This window comes from Juglans regia, chromosome 10 (assembly GCF_001411555.2).
Source record: "Juglans regia cultivar Chandler chromosome 10, Walnut 2.0, whole genome shotgun sequence".
NCBI lineage: Eukaryota > Viridiplantae > Streptophyta > Magnoliopsida > Fagales > Juglandaceae > Juglans > Juglans regia.
This window is the reverse complement of record NC_049910.1, coordinates 37,433,715-37,450,627: the sequence shown is the minus strand read 5'-3', so window position 1 is coordinate 37,450,627 and position 16,913 is coordinate 37,433,715. Positions and strand designations below refer to the sequence as shown.

Below are 16,913 nucleotides of genomic sequence, written 5' to 3'. Positions count from 1 at the left end.
ACACAATAGTTTAATAGTAATGATATACACTTAATATATTACACAATAATATTATAAAATAATTTTTTTTTATAATATTTTATAAAAATGTTCTTCATTTAAAACTTAGTTATATAAAATATTGTAAAAAATATTATGTCTTACTTTAAACAGTCTGGTTGACTATTATATGCTCTAATTGATAGTCCGCCACGTGTACAAATATAGTGTACATTTACCATTCTCTTCCACTTCCACCACACCTACGTAGCATCGGAACCCCATTTCTTTTCCTAAACATTTCCTCAACCAATCAAAGGACTCTCGGTCTCCCTCCAAGTTTTTTTTGCTGAGCTTGTGTTTTTCGCGACATGTCGTCGGAGAATGCTGTACCGGGGAACCCTCTGGCGAAGTTGGACTTTCGGGCGACCAGCGACGATGCGTGGTATAGTGTGATGGTGGAGTTAGACGGCGACTTTATGAGGCTCCAGTACTGCGGTTTCTCCGAGGAGCACGACCAAGCTTTCAAAGCCAGCGATTTTAAGAGCTTGAGCGAGGTCGACGACTTCGAGGCCCGGTTCAGACCCATGTCCGTTCAGGTCCAGGACTCCGAGTGCTACAAAGTCCTCCAAGGCGACGTCGTCTGCACTGCCTTTTCGTTCCAACACGAAGACGTCCGCTTCTACGATGCCCTCGTCGAGGGGGTGAGCGTCTCTCTCTCTCTCTCAACAATGTTGAGTTTTTCTGTTTTTTCTATATCCAACAGAACGACGGATACATTACCCTTTTTATTCCGAACCTCGTTTGAGACAAACAATTATTATATAGGACCGCACACGCATGGTCTGATGTTCTTTTCAAACTTCAAGTAGGTGATTTGCACACGCATGGTCTGATGTTAAAAATTAACGTCAACAGGTCGATATCAGATGGGTAACATGCAAGCGTTTTACAACTTGTCAACAAATCGAAATCGTCTCATATTACACTGGTAGTGTAAAGCGTTGCTTCAAACAAGTTTGTGATTTTGTTTTGTGAACGCTTCTAACTACAGCCCCTTTCTAGTACTCTTTTCGGCCAATATCTTGACAGAAACATTTTCTAATATTTTCTTCTCTCTGTTCTCTATTTTAAAATTATAATTAAAAAGATTAATGCCGGGGACGAGAAACTGATTGTTATATGATTTTTAAAATGGGGTAGGTTATGAAATGTTTTTTCTTGTGTTGTTTTATTTTATTTTGGTTCGTTTGTTAGCTGCTACAAGTTTTTATGTAGGAAGGTTAGTTTTGTCCCCATTTTTTAGATGTATTTCTAAAGAGGGCTGCTAGAGACACAAATGAATCCCACAAAAAGATTCTACACATTGATGTGGTACACTATCAGTGTGCCCCATGTCTTTCCCCTTATCTTCCTGTGCGTTTCCCTTCCCCCTCCCTTTTCCCTCTCCCTTCCCTGCGCCGGTGGTTCTCGACCACCCTGGGCATCGGACTGTCAACCACCCTGAATATCGGAAGACGCCCGTCAGCCATGCATACTGCGACCACCCCAACCACGCCGCAACCACACTGTGCCTCTCCATGCCATGACCCGTGCTGCGACCACCCTAGTCACATTGCGCCCACCCCAGCCACACCGCGACCACCTAGGCAACTGAACACCGAACACCGGACGCCGGCCACGCAAACTGTGACCACCCCTACCACGCAACCGCAACCACACCACAACCAGCCATAGTGCACAAAATGTGCATGGCAAGCCGCGACCCCACCCCTACCATGAGCTCCCATGTCATAACCGGCGGTGCCACTTGGACTGCTGGCGACTTCTGTCCACCCTGAGGTGGTCTCCGACCACCATGGCTAGTGCTGGGAGGGGGAAGAGAGAGGCACAAGGGAGGAGGGGAGTGGAAAGGCATGGGGAGATAATGGGCATAAAGGGAAAAAAAAGACACGTGGCACATTATCAGTGTGCCACATCTTTGTGTGAGATTCCTTTGTGGGATCTCTTTGTGTCTATAGTGTTTTCCTTTCTAAAAGAGTCCCATGGACACAAAGGGATCTCACAAAGTGTCGGCAACGGGACTAGGATGCGGACTGGGATGGGGAACGGGGAACTGACTCTAAGGTGCCGTTTGGATAGTGAGTTGAGATGATATGAGTTGAGTTGAGACAAAAGTTGAAAATTGAATAAATATTGTTAGAAGATTATTTTTTAATATTATTATTGTTTTGAGATTTGAAAAAGTTGAATTGTTTATTATATTTTGTGTGAAAATTTGAGAAAATTGTAATGATTAGATGAGATGAGTTGATCACTTTGTCTGGGGGCTCTAGGAAGTGGAAACGGGGATTGGGGCGAAGGGGAAGAGAGAGAAAAAAGAAAAACTTAACTGACTTCACACAGTCAGTTTGTTGATCCTTTGTGTCCCTAGTGTTTTCCTTAACTTCTAGTTAATGGTTGTCTCGCTTATATGTGCTTCTAACATATTTTTCAAGAAGAGTTTTCTTGGGAGTTTTCTATTGATCAGTGAACATTAGTAGTTCATTTCTCATTTAATGGTGCCCTTGGGGACCTCAATCTGATTGGTGGGGTTGTCATTTGCTGAGTTGTCTGTTGGGCTTGTTTTGGTAGGTTGAACATCGTGAACATGCTAGCAAGCAAGGAGAAGAAGAAGAGTGCTTATGCACTTTTGTCATTTTATGGATACATGGTCCAAATGCTGGAAACTTGACTGCTACATCTGTTGAGAACATTTGTCAAGTCCAGTCAAGTGCACAAATAGATCCCAAAGTGGCTTCTTTTCTTAATATAGCCAGGGAGAGATTTCTACGTAATGGGGCCCCTGTTTTGATTTCAAAAAATGATGAGAGCCCAAATATCAACCACAAGCTGAGTTTTTTTCAATGTCTCAAGCAGGTACTTTGTTTACGAAGTTCTTGATTTTTGTGTCTAAGCACATGGAAAATAAGAAATAGGCACATAACCTGATATCTGGTTCTGCATGCCCATTTTGCCAGATTTCTACTTATATAATTTTCAGATAGATGAACTGTTGACAAATGCCACCCATTAAAAAGAGAAAATAATGAATCTACTGGACAGCATCATGGTTTAGGTTGTTTGTATAATCTTTTAGTATTGATATTATCAGTGCTTGTTTGTAGGAAGCAGGCCATGCCCAGCAGTTCGCGACTACAATATCTGAAGGTTTGTCCTTGTGCAGTATGGAGATTCAATTAGAGTCAACTCAGAAAGCTCTAAAGCCAAAGTACTTGGAGTCCACTGTCTTGTCATTTTCCTGTTATTTAGCTTCGTCTAGGGTAACATCCTCTTTAAAAATCACATGTCACAGACTATTTTGTCACTTTTCAGTGCCTTATCAAAAAAAAAAAAAAAAAAAGGAAAGAAAGAAAGAAAAACTTATGTCACTGCCTTGTATCATTTGTGTCAGACCATGAGCTGTCAATCCACGTAAAACTAATTGGTGTTAGGGAAGAGACACTCAAAAGTTTTTTGGCATTTGATATCACACCATCGGGCCTTTTGGAGCATCACAAGGAGCAGTATTGTGGACACACTCTAACAACTTGTATCTTTGGCCTTCCTAATGTCATACTATCACTTAGGAAAGTAGTTCAATTCCTGTATTTTTTTTCTAGCATGCTTTTTGTTTGTATCCAAGCAAACCATCAGAGATAAATGTCCCTTTATACCAGTTATCTTTCATCAAATGCATCGGTTTCTGATTTTGTCACTAGTGTTTGAAAAACTGGTTCCCCAATTTTGTTCTTTCTCCATCTATCTTTTGTGCATGAGTGTATCTAAAGCAGGAGGGATTGGCAATCATCCAGAAAGGACTATAGATGAAGATACGGATTTTGGGGGTGTAGAAAATCAGCATGTGATACTACTTGAGAATCTTGATAAAGGCTCATCTCCCTCAATTGTTTCGGAGTTCATTCATAGAGAAACATCCATATCACCTCAAGTCTATCTTTTCCTGAATTTGAATTCAGATCCGACGACAAAGGGGGCCCTTATGTTGGATTGTGAAAAGAAATTTCAAGAGCTTAGTGATTTTCTGGATAATCCCAATCACATCATCTTGTCCTCAAGTGGAAGGTATGTAATGTCAGTTGTTATTCCCTCGTTTTCTTCCTTATATTCTTTTTTTCCACTAGAATTATTTTGAATCAAGTGACTGATTCAATGGCTTTGGTTCAATCCTGTTTGTGCCTTTTGGGCTTAGCTTTAGCTTTAGTCAGTCGGGAATTTGCGTTCATTACTTGATTAATTATCTGCAGGCCATGGGTGATAATTGAGAAACTGTCAGGGAATAATATACTAGGAGTAATATCAGCTGAGATCCAGATGGTTAAATCTCAGGCAAGCCTTCCTTTCATTATGTTTTAGCTTTTGGGCCAATGGGATGAATATATTATAGGAAGAGAACGCATTCTGTATATTTTGGAGAAAAAATGCTGCTGCACTCTCAAGCACCAGAGGGTTCAGCATGTCTATTTATTGCTCCATTGTTGCTAGTACTCTCACCCTTTTACCAGAATGAACACTCGGTAAGCTGGCATACACAAAAAAATGAGAAGATTTAAGCATCGTTTGTTTTCACAATTATTATCAACTCATCTTATCTAATCATTACAACTTTATCAAATTTTCACACAAAATAAAATAAACAATTCAACTTTTTAAAATTCCAAAACAAAAATAATATTAAAAAAATATATTATAACAATATGTTATTCAATTTTCAACTTTCATTTTAACTCATCTTATTTTATCTACAAAAACTAACGAGTCTTAATAGCAAGTATGAAAAGTTTAATTGTCCACTTTCTAGTTTCTTTATATTGGAATTCTTTTCGAATGAAAGAATATTAGTTATTGATATAGCATTTAAAAAAATTGCAGATAATATTTCAGAAAGGGTGCATTGGGAGTACCAATGAGTTAAAGGTTGTGTATTTAGGAACTGAAGAATACCAGATGGCTAAGCTGCTAAAGGATATATTTGTGGAATTTTTTAATCATCAAAAGCAACTTGGCAAGAGACTAGCTTATGATGTTGGAAAGATCTTGCAGCGACACGATTCAGTGTAACTGCTGAGATAGTATTAGTGCTCAGTTTACTCTTTATATTTGCTGATCAGGCTTTTGTCAATGTGACAACTCGCATAGTTTGTCATACAGAATCCATTATTAAGACGTAGTTGCTTTCGGAGGGAATCCTGTCCGATGTACCTTTCCAGAAACCATCTGGTCACAAAGAAATGAAAAACATAGAGATAATGTATTCTAGTTCCCAAATATGTTTCGGTACATACATTTACATAGACGAATGTACTCAACTAAATGTTAGTAAAGGTATGTTTTGTATTTTGTACGTTTTCAGTTCTGTAGTGCTATTATGTAAATATAGTCCGAAGCAAATTCTCACTTCAGCTCTTATGAATGCGATGTCGGTAAAAGAGAAGATTTCTTAAGAGCTTGTGTACTGATCTATGAGCGGCATTTTCTGGACCCAGAAGCCATGATTCTGTGCTTCTTGGAAGGGAAAGAAGCTTAGAGTTTACAAGCACTGCAGGCATTCACAAATCTGTGATAGCATTAGTTGTTAGTGTTGAGTTTGTGAAGCTTGGTCTAGTCTTGTGGTTAGGGGTGCTACCTGCACCGTACAGGGCGGGATAGCCCCCTCACCACCCCTGGTGTGCGGGGGCGGGCACCCCATCCATCCACCCCCCCACCTCACAATGTGCCTTCGGCCCAGAACATGTTTTTGGGCCCCAAAATGACTCAGAACTAGAAATTAACAAAAAAAAAAAAAAATACAATTAACAAAAAAGAAAAGAATTTACAATAATAAAAATAATATATAAATTAAGAGAAAATGAAGTATTACTACCTAATAAATTAATAATAATAACTAAGCTATTACAATAATACAAATTAAGAGAAAAATTACAAACATAAAACATTGTATTAACAATACAAATAACTGAATTACTAAATACAACTGAACTAAGTGAGTTGTTTGGCATTTGGGGCGATGGCCAAGGGTGGAAAGATAGTAATTAGTGCTGTTTGCTGTGAGATCATAAAATTTAAAACATTAACAATTTAATAGAAAAATAAATTAGAATTATAAACAAGAAACAAAAATTAAAATTACAAACATATATTAGAAATTAAAAAGTTAAAAACTAAAATCTGACTAACTAAGATGAAATGAAGATCAAAATGAGAATATATGAGAATAAATGAGAATAGATCATTTGAATTTTGGCCCTTGGGCTTGAGATTATGATTGAGGCTTGAATTGCACATATGACAATAAGATTATAAAAGTTAAAAAAATACAAGAAAACAATTAGATATCAAAAATTATATAAATACAATAAATAATTAAGGAACAATACAAATTGTACAAATGTAATACCTGGACTCAAGGCCCAAGACCAGACCAAATGGAAGCCCAGCCCCTTAGGATGAGATGACGTCGTTTAGGTAAGCTTCTTCCCCATTTCTTTCAGATTCTTCTGCCCCCGACGATTTTGTTTCTTTTCTCCCCTTCAGTTTTCTTCATTCCGAAAATCTCTCCACCTCGATTTCCATCTTCCCCACGGCTATGCGGTTTTGATTTTCCTTTTCTCTTCTTTTCTCCCACCACTCAGATCTCTCTCTATTACCTATTCTCCTTCTCTTTTCAGTTTCGTACCCCATCCTCACAAATCTCGCACTTGCAGAGCATTCCACCCCTTCTCCCCGTCGCACATCACCACCATCAAGGCACCGCCGCATGTGGCCTCTTATCGATGCTGGTAAGCCCACTCTTCATTCACTCCCTCTATTTAAGTTTCAAACCTCTCTTAGTCACTCTCTGTTCTTACTCACACACACACACCCACGATGATTTTTCACTAACAAACTCCCTCTTAGATCACTTTTCCAAAATTGTGTTGTGCCATCGCAATGGGTCGTGTCATCACAAGTGGGCTCTCCTCTCGCCGGTAAGCCTACTGTTATGAGCCATCGAAGAGGAACCCTAATCCTTAGGGTTAATGTCTGAAGCTGCGTGTGGACCGGGTTGTGTCAGATGGGCCTGAATCGGCCATAAGTCCTAGGATCTATTTTATTTGTTGAGTCCAGTATTTAAGTGTTGACTGAGTCTATTTGAGTGGTTCCAGATTGTACTTAGATGGGCCACGTGATTCGATATTTTATGTTCCATCATGAGTCAATTAATTTCCTGTATTGAGTCTGTTATTAAGTGGATCAGTTATGAGTTAGTGGGTTTAAGGTTGTTGAGTCCGTGGGTTATTATTTTGACTTAGTCTCATTTGTAGTTTATTTATATGTTCATGATGAATGAAAGAGGTATTAAGATTTTCAAGTATAATACAAGTACAAACTGGAGGCCAAGCGCCTCGAAGTGCCTACATATTTATACTGCAAATTTTACAAAATTCCTTAAGCCATAACACCCACGTTTTTCTCTCCCTCTGTGTTCATATTTCCACCATAAATATTTGTAGTCGATTTTACTTATATTCATTTTTATTTTATTTTTCCCTTGCCAATTGAATTAGTCATGCCACACCCTTCTGTCCGAGTGTAATTCAGTTGCTGCCAATGCCTCTATATTCTTCCCTTTCCACTGTACACGAACTCAAACATTGTTAAGGCCCTTGTTGACTTTGGTTATAGTTTGTGGCCCTCTTTGATTTAATGTTTCACCGTCACATGATATTCCCTCACCGACCCTTGGATTTCTCACTCGCGTAGCACATACTTTTGTTAGTACCATAACGGACCAGTGAATACCGTAGAGCAAACTCACCACTAGGGGTATTAAGATCAGTCCTAAATGGTAACTTCTCGCCATCGTCTTAGTTGTATCAATTACACAAGAATTTAGTAAGGTATTCTAGCACTAATTGTAACGCCCCAAACCGAAAACTATAAACGGAGAGAGTTCCGTCTATATTTTCAAAACTTTCTTCTTGTTTACAACATATATCATATACACAATCTATAAAGTATTCACAACTATAATACAATGATCTTCAAAAACCCATTCACAAGTTCGGTTAGAGCCATTAAATTCTAAATAATTAAAAATACATATACTCCAACAAAAACTGTAAAATAATTAAAATGTAACCATAATAAAACTCTCTGTACAACCAAAATCATCAGGCTCTAAAACTTCCAACCTCAAGTGATCAAATCCACTCTGGAATCTTTGGCTCAAATGCTATCACTTCAAAGGAAGGAACTTTCTACAACTCTAAAAATATATGCGAAATGAAGTGGTAAGCTGTCACATACTTAGCAAGTAGCAATTTAATGGGGGGTGTGGGAGTTGACAATTATCTTGAATATAAGAGAGAATAAATTTTTAATAAAATAATGTGAGTAATACAATTTTATCTCAACCAATATATTCAGCCAAATATCATATTCAATGCCACATGATAATAAGGAAATCACCAATATACTACAAAATATCATGCCACGAAGACATCATACCACGAGGGCATCAATATACCACAAATATATCATGCCAAAAGACATCACGCCATGAGGGACATCAAACATGTCACAAAGACATTCTTATCATGGGCTCAAGAATAAATAGCATGCTCACATTTAACTTTCAAATTTAATAAGCCAAATTTCATTTTTCAAACATTTCAACCATTACAAAATTTGCACAAATCCTATAAGCAGGGTCAAAATAGTATAAGAATGTGCACAACTCCACAGTTTATACAAGTTTGAAATATAATACCCAAGTGCATCATTCCAAACAAAACCAACAGTTCTTTTATTAAAAACTCATTGAAGAGCCACTTACCTTGATTTCTAGTCAAAATAGTCACGATATTCCATTGCCAATGATTACTTGGAACCTATTTTAAGGCCATTATAATCTGTCAACTTCTACTCTAAAAATGATCTCACTTAACTTAAATTTCACACAATCCTTAATAACATGAATTTAGACTTGTTTTAAACGATTATCCTCCAAAATTAATAAACTCCAAATTTTTAAGTTGCAAATTCGCTGTCGGACAGCACTACACCAGCCTCTATCCCATTATTAATTCAACGTAAATAATGTCTACATTCAACCATATAAGAGTGCCATAAAAAATAGATTAATTCTAGCTAATACCCACCACCAACAATTGAATATTAAATTCATCTTCAATACACCCTAACAGCCTAATCAACTCGGTATATTATCAACAATTCATAATACCAAATCTTAACAAATCTTATACTCAAAATTCATTAAATATACTATTTATGATGGATAAGAATTTACCTAATATTATCGTTGATGGTGATGAACCAGCAAGGAGCAATGGTTGTGTGTAGAGGTTACAGAGAGAGAGAGAGAGAGAGAGAGAGAGAGAGAGAGAGAAATATATATGTACGGTTTAGAGAGAGAGTAATTATATATATATATATATGTGTGTATGTATATATATTATATATATGGTGGGGGGAATTGAGAGAGATACGAGATGGGGGAGGGTGCAGTGTATGAGAGAACTAGAAATAGAGAGTGTTGGGGAGAGAGAGAGAGAGAGAGAGGGAGAGAGGGGGGATTGTACGGGAAGGAAGGTGAAGAGGGGAAAAGATAAGAAAAAAAAAAAAAACAAAGGGCTAGGCTGGGTTGGGTGGGCTGGGCTTTTTGGTGGGTTGGGTTATTACACTAGCAATGTAATTTTTCTGTTAACTACGTATTTCATTTATTGGTATATATATTGGAAGTCATGTTGCCTTTTTTTTTTGTGTGTTAAGAATTGGGGTTTTCTTCGTTGAAGTGTGGACAAATTATACTTGTGGTGCGTTGGCTGAATTATGGTGATTGTTTGGGTTGACTTATGGTTGTTTGAGGGTGGAGTTACATGCCCATATTGAGTTGTATGCTAGTGGTATTGGGATTTATATATGATGGATTGGAGTTGACTTGATTGTTTGGGTCATATGCGGCTGTTAGAGTTGATGAGAGATTGACTTGAGTTTTACATTATTGCTTTTGAGTTGATGTTGGTTATGGAAAAATGATGTATGTGTTGTCTATGTTAGACACACTGTGAAGGTGCGATTTGAGTGTTTAATAAACAATTTTGGAATTGAGTGGAAGCTGGTTAATGGAGACTTATGGCGGGTTGGGATTGGTTATAAACTATGGTTAGAAGCTAGTGCTTTGTTAGTGTAAGCTTGTGAAAGTTTTATTGATAAGTTTTGTGTGGATATTGATGTTTACTTATAAGAGACTAATTTTTTATTTAGGTTATTGTGATACGATTAGAGTCCGGACTCAAGACATAGATAATACACGAAAGTCAGGTAAGCGTGGTTTCTATACTAAACTTTGCACAAAAGAAATGAAATGATGTTGATTTGAAAATATGCATGCTTGCTTTGAAAAGAAATCTAAAAACAACCTCAAATATGTGTTTCTGCATACTCATGAAATCTGTATAAGAATGAAGTATTTTCTGTCATGACTGATGTAGACATAAGCTTGTTTTAGCATTCTGTTTCTGAACTACAAAAAAGAGCAAATATGAAATCTAAAAAGTTTTGTTTTGATTAAATGAAGATACTTTGATTTGGTTATTTTAAATATGTGAAATGATTTGAAGCTATTAAGTACTCTATTTTGATACGATCTGTCATCTGAAAATCCTTGGCATGAATTTCTAATTCTATATCTGATTATAATCTGCTTCGGATGTTGTTTCTGTTCTGTTTCCATTAAGGCCCTGCCACGGGTATAATAGCGATATACGGCGCTGTCACGGGTATAATAGTTATATATGGTTCTGCTACGATTATAATAGTGGTATATAATCCCGCTATTGATATAATAGTGGCATACGGCCACATTACGGGTATAATGGTGGTTTATAACCATACCACGGGGGTTAAACATGCTATACCGTCTAACCAAGGGTATAATAGTGGCATACAGTCCTGTCACGGGTATAATGGTGGTTTATAACCCTATTATGGGGGTTAAATTTGGTCTATGTCCCAATGTGATGCTCCGATATGATATAAAGATGATGTCTCAGTTTATGATATGACAAATGTTTTTCTTGAAATAAGAATGTTTTCTTGAAAGTTTCGCTCTGATATTTTGTAACATGTTTTGATTCTGCATTTTGAAAGTAAATATTTTATTCGGCTTTATGAACTTTGTAAATGCTCATATTTACATATTAGTATATTTTCTCTGCTTACTGAATTGTTGATAATGATAACTCACCCATTTATCTTCATAATATTTCAAATGACTTTGATGGTTCAATTGAGGATCATTAATAGAGTACATGGGCAAGATTAACTGATGATAGTAGTTGAGTGCCTTGGAGTACTAGTGCTATTGGTGGATTTATTTATTCAGTAGATAAATTTCAATATGTTTAAATGATAATGAAGACTTATGTAAACTCTATTTCGTTTTATTATGTCAATTTAGACATGTGGAGAGGTTGATCTATTTTATTTGAGTTACTGTATTGAGGATCTAATGGATTAGTATAGTTAATCATATTAGAAGATTGTATGTTCGATTTAGAGTCTTTGGAAATATATATTGGAGATGGAGGATATATTAGAAATGTTGAAGTTAATTATCAGGTAACAAGTGTTAACTCCCTGAACCTTCGAGATCGGGGTGTTACAACAAACCTATGGCAAATGGCAATGGTGGGTCCAATACCACAAAATCATACTGCAGCGTAGGTAGATGCTGTCTCATATATTACTACAACAAATAAATTTGAAATTAATACCGATGAAATGAATATAAATAAATCAAAATAATAAAATGAAATCAACAATTACCAGATCCAGGCTGATCACCACCCTCCTCTGTGTTGATCTCCTTAAAGTCAAGAATATTGGGAACATGAATGTAACACCCGGGCCAGTCAAGCCACTTTAAAATGAGTTATAGTTATGAAAAATTTTGGGATTACGAGTAGCATTTTTTTTTAAGAGAGTTTGAGCCTAAGATATTTTTGACGGTATATAAATTTTTAATAGGTTTGATAATTAGGTTTTAAATTCTTTAATAGATCAAGTGGATGTCCATCAGAAAAATTTATGGGATAAGTGTATTTGTTTTAGGCCGAGTCGGGACCCAAAAACTTAAGTAAAACCCATCCAGTAATTCCATGCATGATCAAGTCGTGGGCCAAGTCTTTTTATTTAATTATTATTAGTGTTTTATTTTATCTATTTTTTATGTTGAAGAGCTAAATTATGTGGGAGTAACCAGAACACGTTGCATGATTCCTTTTTCATGCATACATTTTCATCCCCTTTCCTCTAGGTTTTCCGTTTACTATTTATATCTTCTATATATACATATATATATATATATATATATATACATACTTATATGGTTAATCATCTCAACCCTAGTTTATGTGTCGCTGCTCTTTCTCTTCACACTCTTAGCCTTCCATTCTCATCTGAGCCTCCACCCCCCAACCTCAGTGCAGACCACAACCTTTTATCCGTAAGACACCAAACCGAAGGGCTCGGTTTGCTTCCAGTAAACCGCCACCCCAAAGCTAATCTATGTGCTGCGACGCCGCCAAGCACCGTTCGCGTCTACACCTCAGTTCACCACCCCAGCCGTGCTTAGCCAGACGAAACTGCCACCCAGCACCCTTGAAGCCTCTGTTTCAAGCCTTGTCTCTCTCCATTTGTGATATCCGAAAAACTTAGTAGTTCAACCACCATAAGCCGCTGCGCTCGCCCTCCACCGAAAGCTCCACCACGTTGTGATCCCACCTCACGAAAACCGCCACAGTTAACACCACCGCAGGCCACCCCTCTCACGGAAGACCCAACAGTTTTTCCCCTATTTTAGCCACCCGAAACAGAGTTTCACCCACTGAACCACTGCACTGCACTGCACCGCACCACACCCGCCAGACACCCACAGACCACCTCAGCCCGTAGCAGCCCCTCACGGTGAGCATCTGCTTCTTTCCGCCCTCTCTGTCGCTCACCTCTCCTTCTATTTCTCTCGTGCTCAGCGCTGCTCGACGGAAGCTCCACCGCGCTCTTGCTCTTCTACCGCGCCACCATAGCTCCTCCAGCCAGCCCCGTCACTCCTTACACCTCCTCGCATGCCTCGGTTTCCTTGGGTAAGCCACTGTCGCCGCTCACGGGGTCTTTCCCGTGTTTTGTGTGTGCCGTAGGTTTTTCTTCGTATAAGTGATTCACGTACATAATTTACATATTGTATAGATATATAAAGTGTTAACTTGATAGTTGAATTCTATTTGCAGTTTTACCCCTATACTTTTCAGAAATGTGTTTTCGGATAAAGGATATTTATTTATTTATTTTTGTTGCTATGTTAAAATGAGTTTTGGTTTTAAGTCTCATAAAACATTATTTTGTGTAGAAAATATTTTTAATAATATTGTTTACTAAAAGAAGTAAACTTATTTTTAAGAGAGACTTTTGCATGGCGTATTTTATAAGATTCTTTAAGTAGTCTAAGTAGTCTATTAATTTATAATATGTTGTTAGTACTTTAGATATTTTTTTATTATTACTCGTTATTGAGTTCCGTGAATGCTTAAATACTTGTTCGATTAAATCTCTTATTCGGTACGAATTCGATTAAGTGGATATTGGTGGTTTTAGAAAATGGAGGTATTAAAGGAATTATCAAAATTCTAGGTTTTGAGGATTTAAAATAGGTTCTTAGGTTTAAATATCGAAACACGTGATTGATTGAAAATTTATAGAAATTTATGTGATTATGTTATAGGTGAAGATTAATATTTGTTTGGCATTTTGAGGAATTCTCGAAAAGCTAAGAAGTCCAGGTAGGCGGGGTCCCTATGCTAGATTTGCATAAAAATAAAATGGATTGAGGTTGATTTTTGAAAATATGCATGTTTTGTTATGAAAAGAGATTTAAACTACCTCAGTTATTTGTTCTGCATTATTCATGAGATTCTGTTTAAGAATAAAGTATTTTCTGGCATGACTGGTGTAGACATGAGCTATTTTTGCATTTTGTTTCTGAACTGTGCAAAAGAGAGCGAATATGAAAGTTTATGCATAACATTATGTTTTGTGATTTCTGAAAACTCTGTTCTGTTCTGAAGATATTCTGTACTCTGATATGATGAAATTTCCAAAAACTTTTGCAATGACATTCTGAATCGGGATGTGGTTTGTGGATGGTGACCTATTTGACCTAGCACGGGTGCTAATAGTGGCTTCTGTTTGGGTTTGTACCAACTGTTCTGTTTCTGGTGCACCCACTTTGGAAACAAAGTGGTTTTCTGGTGGTCTTTCCTGTGTGCACACTCGGGGCTCCGAGAATAAATAAGGGGAAGATTCACATTCTGTTTCTGCTCGGTTAGCTACCAGGGTTTGCACAACCCTACCACGGGGGTTAAATATGGCGTCTGATGTGATATGATGCTCTGGTACAATGGTGGTCAGTTATGCTATGCCAAAAGAATTTGAATAAGAATATTTTTTAACTTTCGCTTTGATATTTTTATAACATGTTCTGACTCTGCATTCTAAAAATAAAGTGTTTTGTTCAGCATTCTGAAATCTGTAAATGCTCATGTTTGCATACTAGTATATGTTCTCTGCTGACTAAGTTGTTGATAACTCACCCCCCTCTTATCTCCAATATTTTTAGATGATTGTTGGATATTTCAGCTGAAGATCAGGACTATGAAGAATTGGGTGTGATGACTTAAGAATAGTGGATTAAGAATAGAAAGCTTTCGATGAGTATTGATAATTTTTTTTATAATTATATTGTTGAAATGTGAGTATAAGTGACATGTAGAGAAGTTGGTAAATTTTTGGGGTTACTGTATGGAGGATTTTATATACGAGTAGGTATGGTTAATAAAATTTGAAGTGTTTCAGTTTGATTTGAATCTTTTGGAAGAATATTAGCAACGTTGGAGTTGATTATCTAGTAATATGAGTTAACTCTCCGGACCCTCGGGGACGGGGTGTTACAATGAATTTCTGTCCCGTTGATCCAATTCTGTGTGCAAAGCAATGTCGCCACAGTGGTAGTAGACAATGAACTCCAGAATGGATCCCATATGCACCCTCTGGTACTGAAAGACAACTCTGAGGCAACAGTGCTAATAGGAATGAAAGACATTGGTCTTCCACCATGTTAATATATCAAATTCTAGTGTATATGGGAGAAGATCCCCCGTCAAGTATCTGTCTATCTCCGATTTCACTTCTGTAGATTGACAGACTAGTAGAGGTTATGTGAGAGGCTCTCACCCCATGCCAACCTACGCTTTTTCCCCGTCTCGACTTCTGGAGGAGGCAGTGGGGTAGGTGTAGGTGCATTCCCACATTTGATCACAGTAAGCTCATCAAACAATTTACCAAGGGTTTCTCTAACCATTGTCCCAATAAGCTCAGTCCATGTGTTCTCGTGCGTAAGTCCCAAACTATATATTGTGCCATCAATCTTGATCTGAGGGTCAAAAGCAACAACCACATATAACAAAATATTTAGCATACTCAAATCTCTCCAATACTTGTCATATCTGACCCTCATCATCAATGCATCTCCTGCATCTTAATATGGTCACCCCTACACATTTCATTCCATTATTTTTTCACCTTACATATTTGTTGATAGAAATGATTGGATGTAGGGTATAAAGAACAAGATAGCCTCAATGTGACCTCGTAGAAAAGTCTCAAAAAATCTATAAAAGTAGTAACAACTTCCCAATTATCATCAATAGGCTTTCCTAATCATCGTGCTCATCAAAATATTTGACTTATTGAATGTCTTCATCACGCAACAATTCAAAGGCCGCCTTAAATTCTTAGGCCGCCTTTAAAATCAAGATGGTTGAGTTCCATCTTGTAAGAACATCAGTACAAATGCTATTCTTGGATGTTATGTCTGCATTCCTCGTAATAATCTTGAATTTCTTCAATCTAGCAGGAGAAGATCTCACAAATCTAACAGCCATTCTGACTCGTGCAACCGACTTATCAACATCTTTCAACCCATCAGTCATAATTAAATTCAAAATATGTGCAGCACATCATACTTGAAACAGTCACCACCCAAGATTTTCTTATTTGCCTTTGTAAGATAGGTCTTAAGATATTCCAAGGTGACATCATTAAACGAGGCATTATCAACTGTAACTATCAAAACTCGTGCCAACCACCACTCCTTTATTGCGGCCTCCAAAGTCTTTCCAACCGTCTCACCCTTGTGATAAAAAATTTGACAAAACTTCACAAGTTTTTTTATATAGTGTCCAATCACAACAATGAAATGCACAGTTAAAGACATGTAATTATAACTTTGGACGAATGTCCAAGTATCGATAGTGAGGCAAACTATTTGACCAGCCAATTGGCCCCTCAACAAATCTTTATTTTTCTTGTAATGTTTTTTAATATCCTTTGCCATTGTGTGGCGAGAATGAAGATTAAATCTAGGCTCCAAGCAATTAGAATATTCTTTGAACTCTCTCTCCTGCACAAACTGAAAATGTAGCTCATCCATGATAACTATACGAGCTAATTTTCTTCTACATTCATCGAGATTATACTTAATATACCCCTTCAACGTTGAACCTTCACTACTCTCATCCGAATTTTTTTTTAGTCCAATCTCTAGTTTAAATTGATTCTTCTTGCATTGTTCTTCTAAGTGGACCTTAAATTATGATGTACCATGTTTCCTATAGTGGCATGTATAGAGTTTACCACAGTGATTACACTTTGCTTGGGGCTTATTGGGGTCACCACCCTCTAGTTTGGTAAAGTGAGACCAAACTATGGAAACATATTTCTTGCTTTGTGTGGCCTTGGGGGCAGGGCAATGTTCC

General features: G+C 37.3%; 1 protein-coding gene across 3 annotated transcripts; it reads left to right on the top strand.

Annotated features, from left to right (window-relative positions):
• The first annotated feature begins 292 nt into the window (after positions 1-292).
• On the top strand, positions 293-5,420 carry LOC109000730. 3 transcript variants are annotated; one of them, XM_035694656.1, is made up of 6 exons: positions 293-683; positions 2,614-2,898; positions 3,147-3,189; positions 3,999-4,104; positions 4,287-4,368; positions 4,912-5,420. In XM_035694656.1, the coding sequence occupies exons 1-6, from the start codon at positions 351-353 to the stop codon at positions 5,098-5,100; spliced, it is 1,038 nt and encodes a 345-aa protein (XP_035550549.1). In that variant the 5' UTR covers positions 293-350; the 3' UTR covers positions 5,101-5,420. The 3 variants fall into 3 exon arrangements, with proteins under 3 accessions (XP_035550549.1, XP_018833245.1, XP_018833244.1); XM_018977700.2 differs by having other exon boundaries at positions 3,813-4,104; XM_018977699.2 differs by having other exon boundaries at positions 3,810-4,104.
• Positions 5,421-16,913: the final 11,493 nt, after the last annotated feature.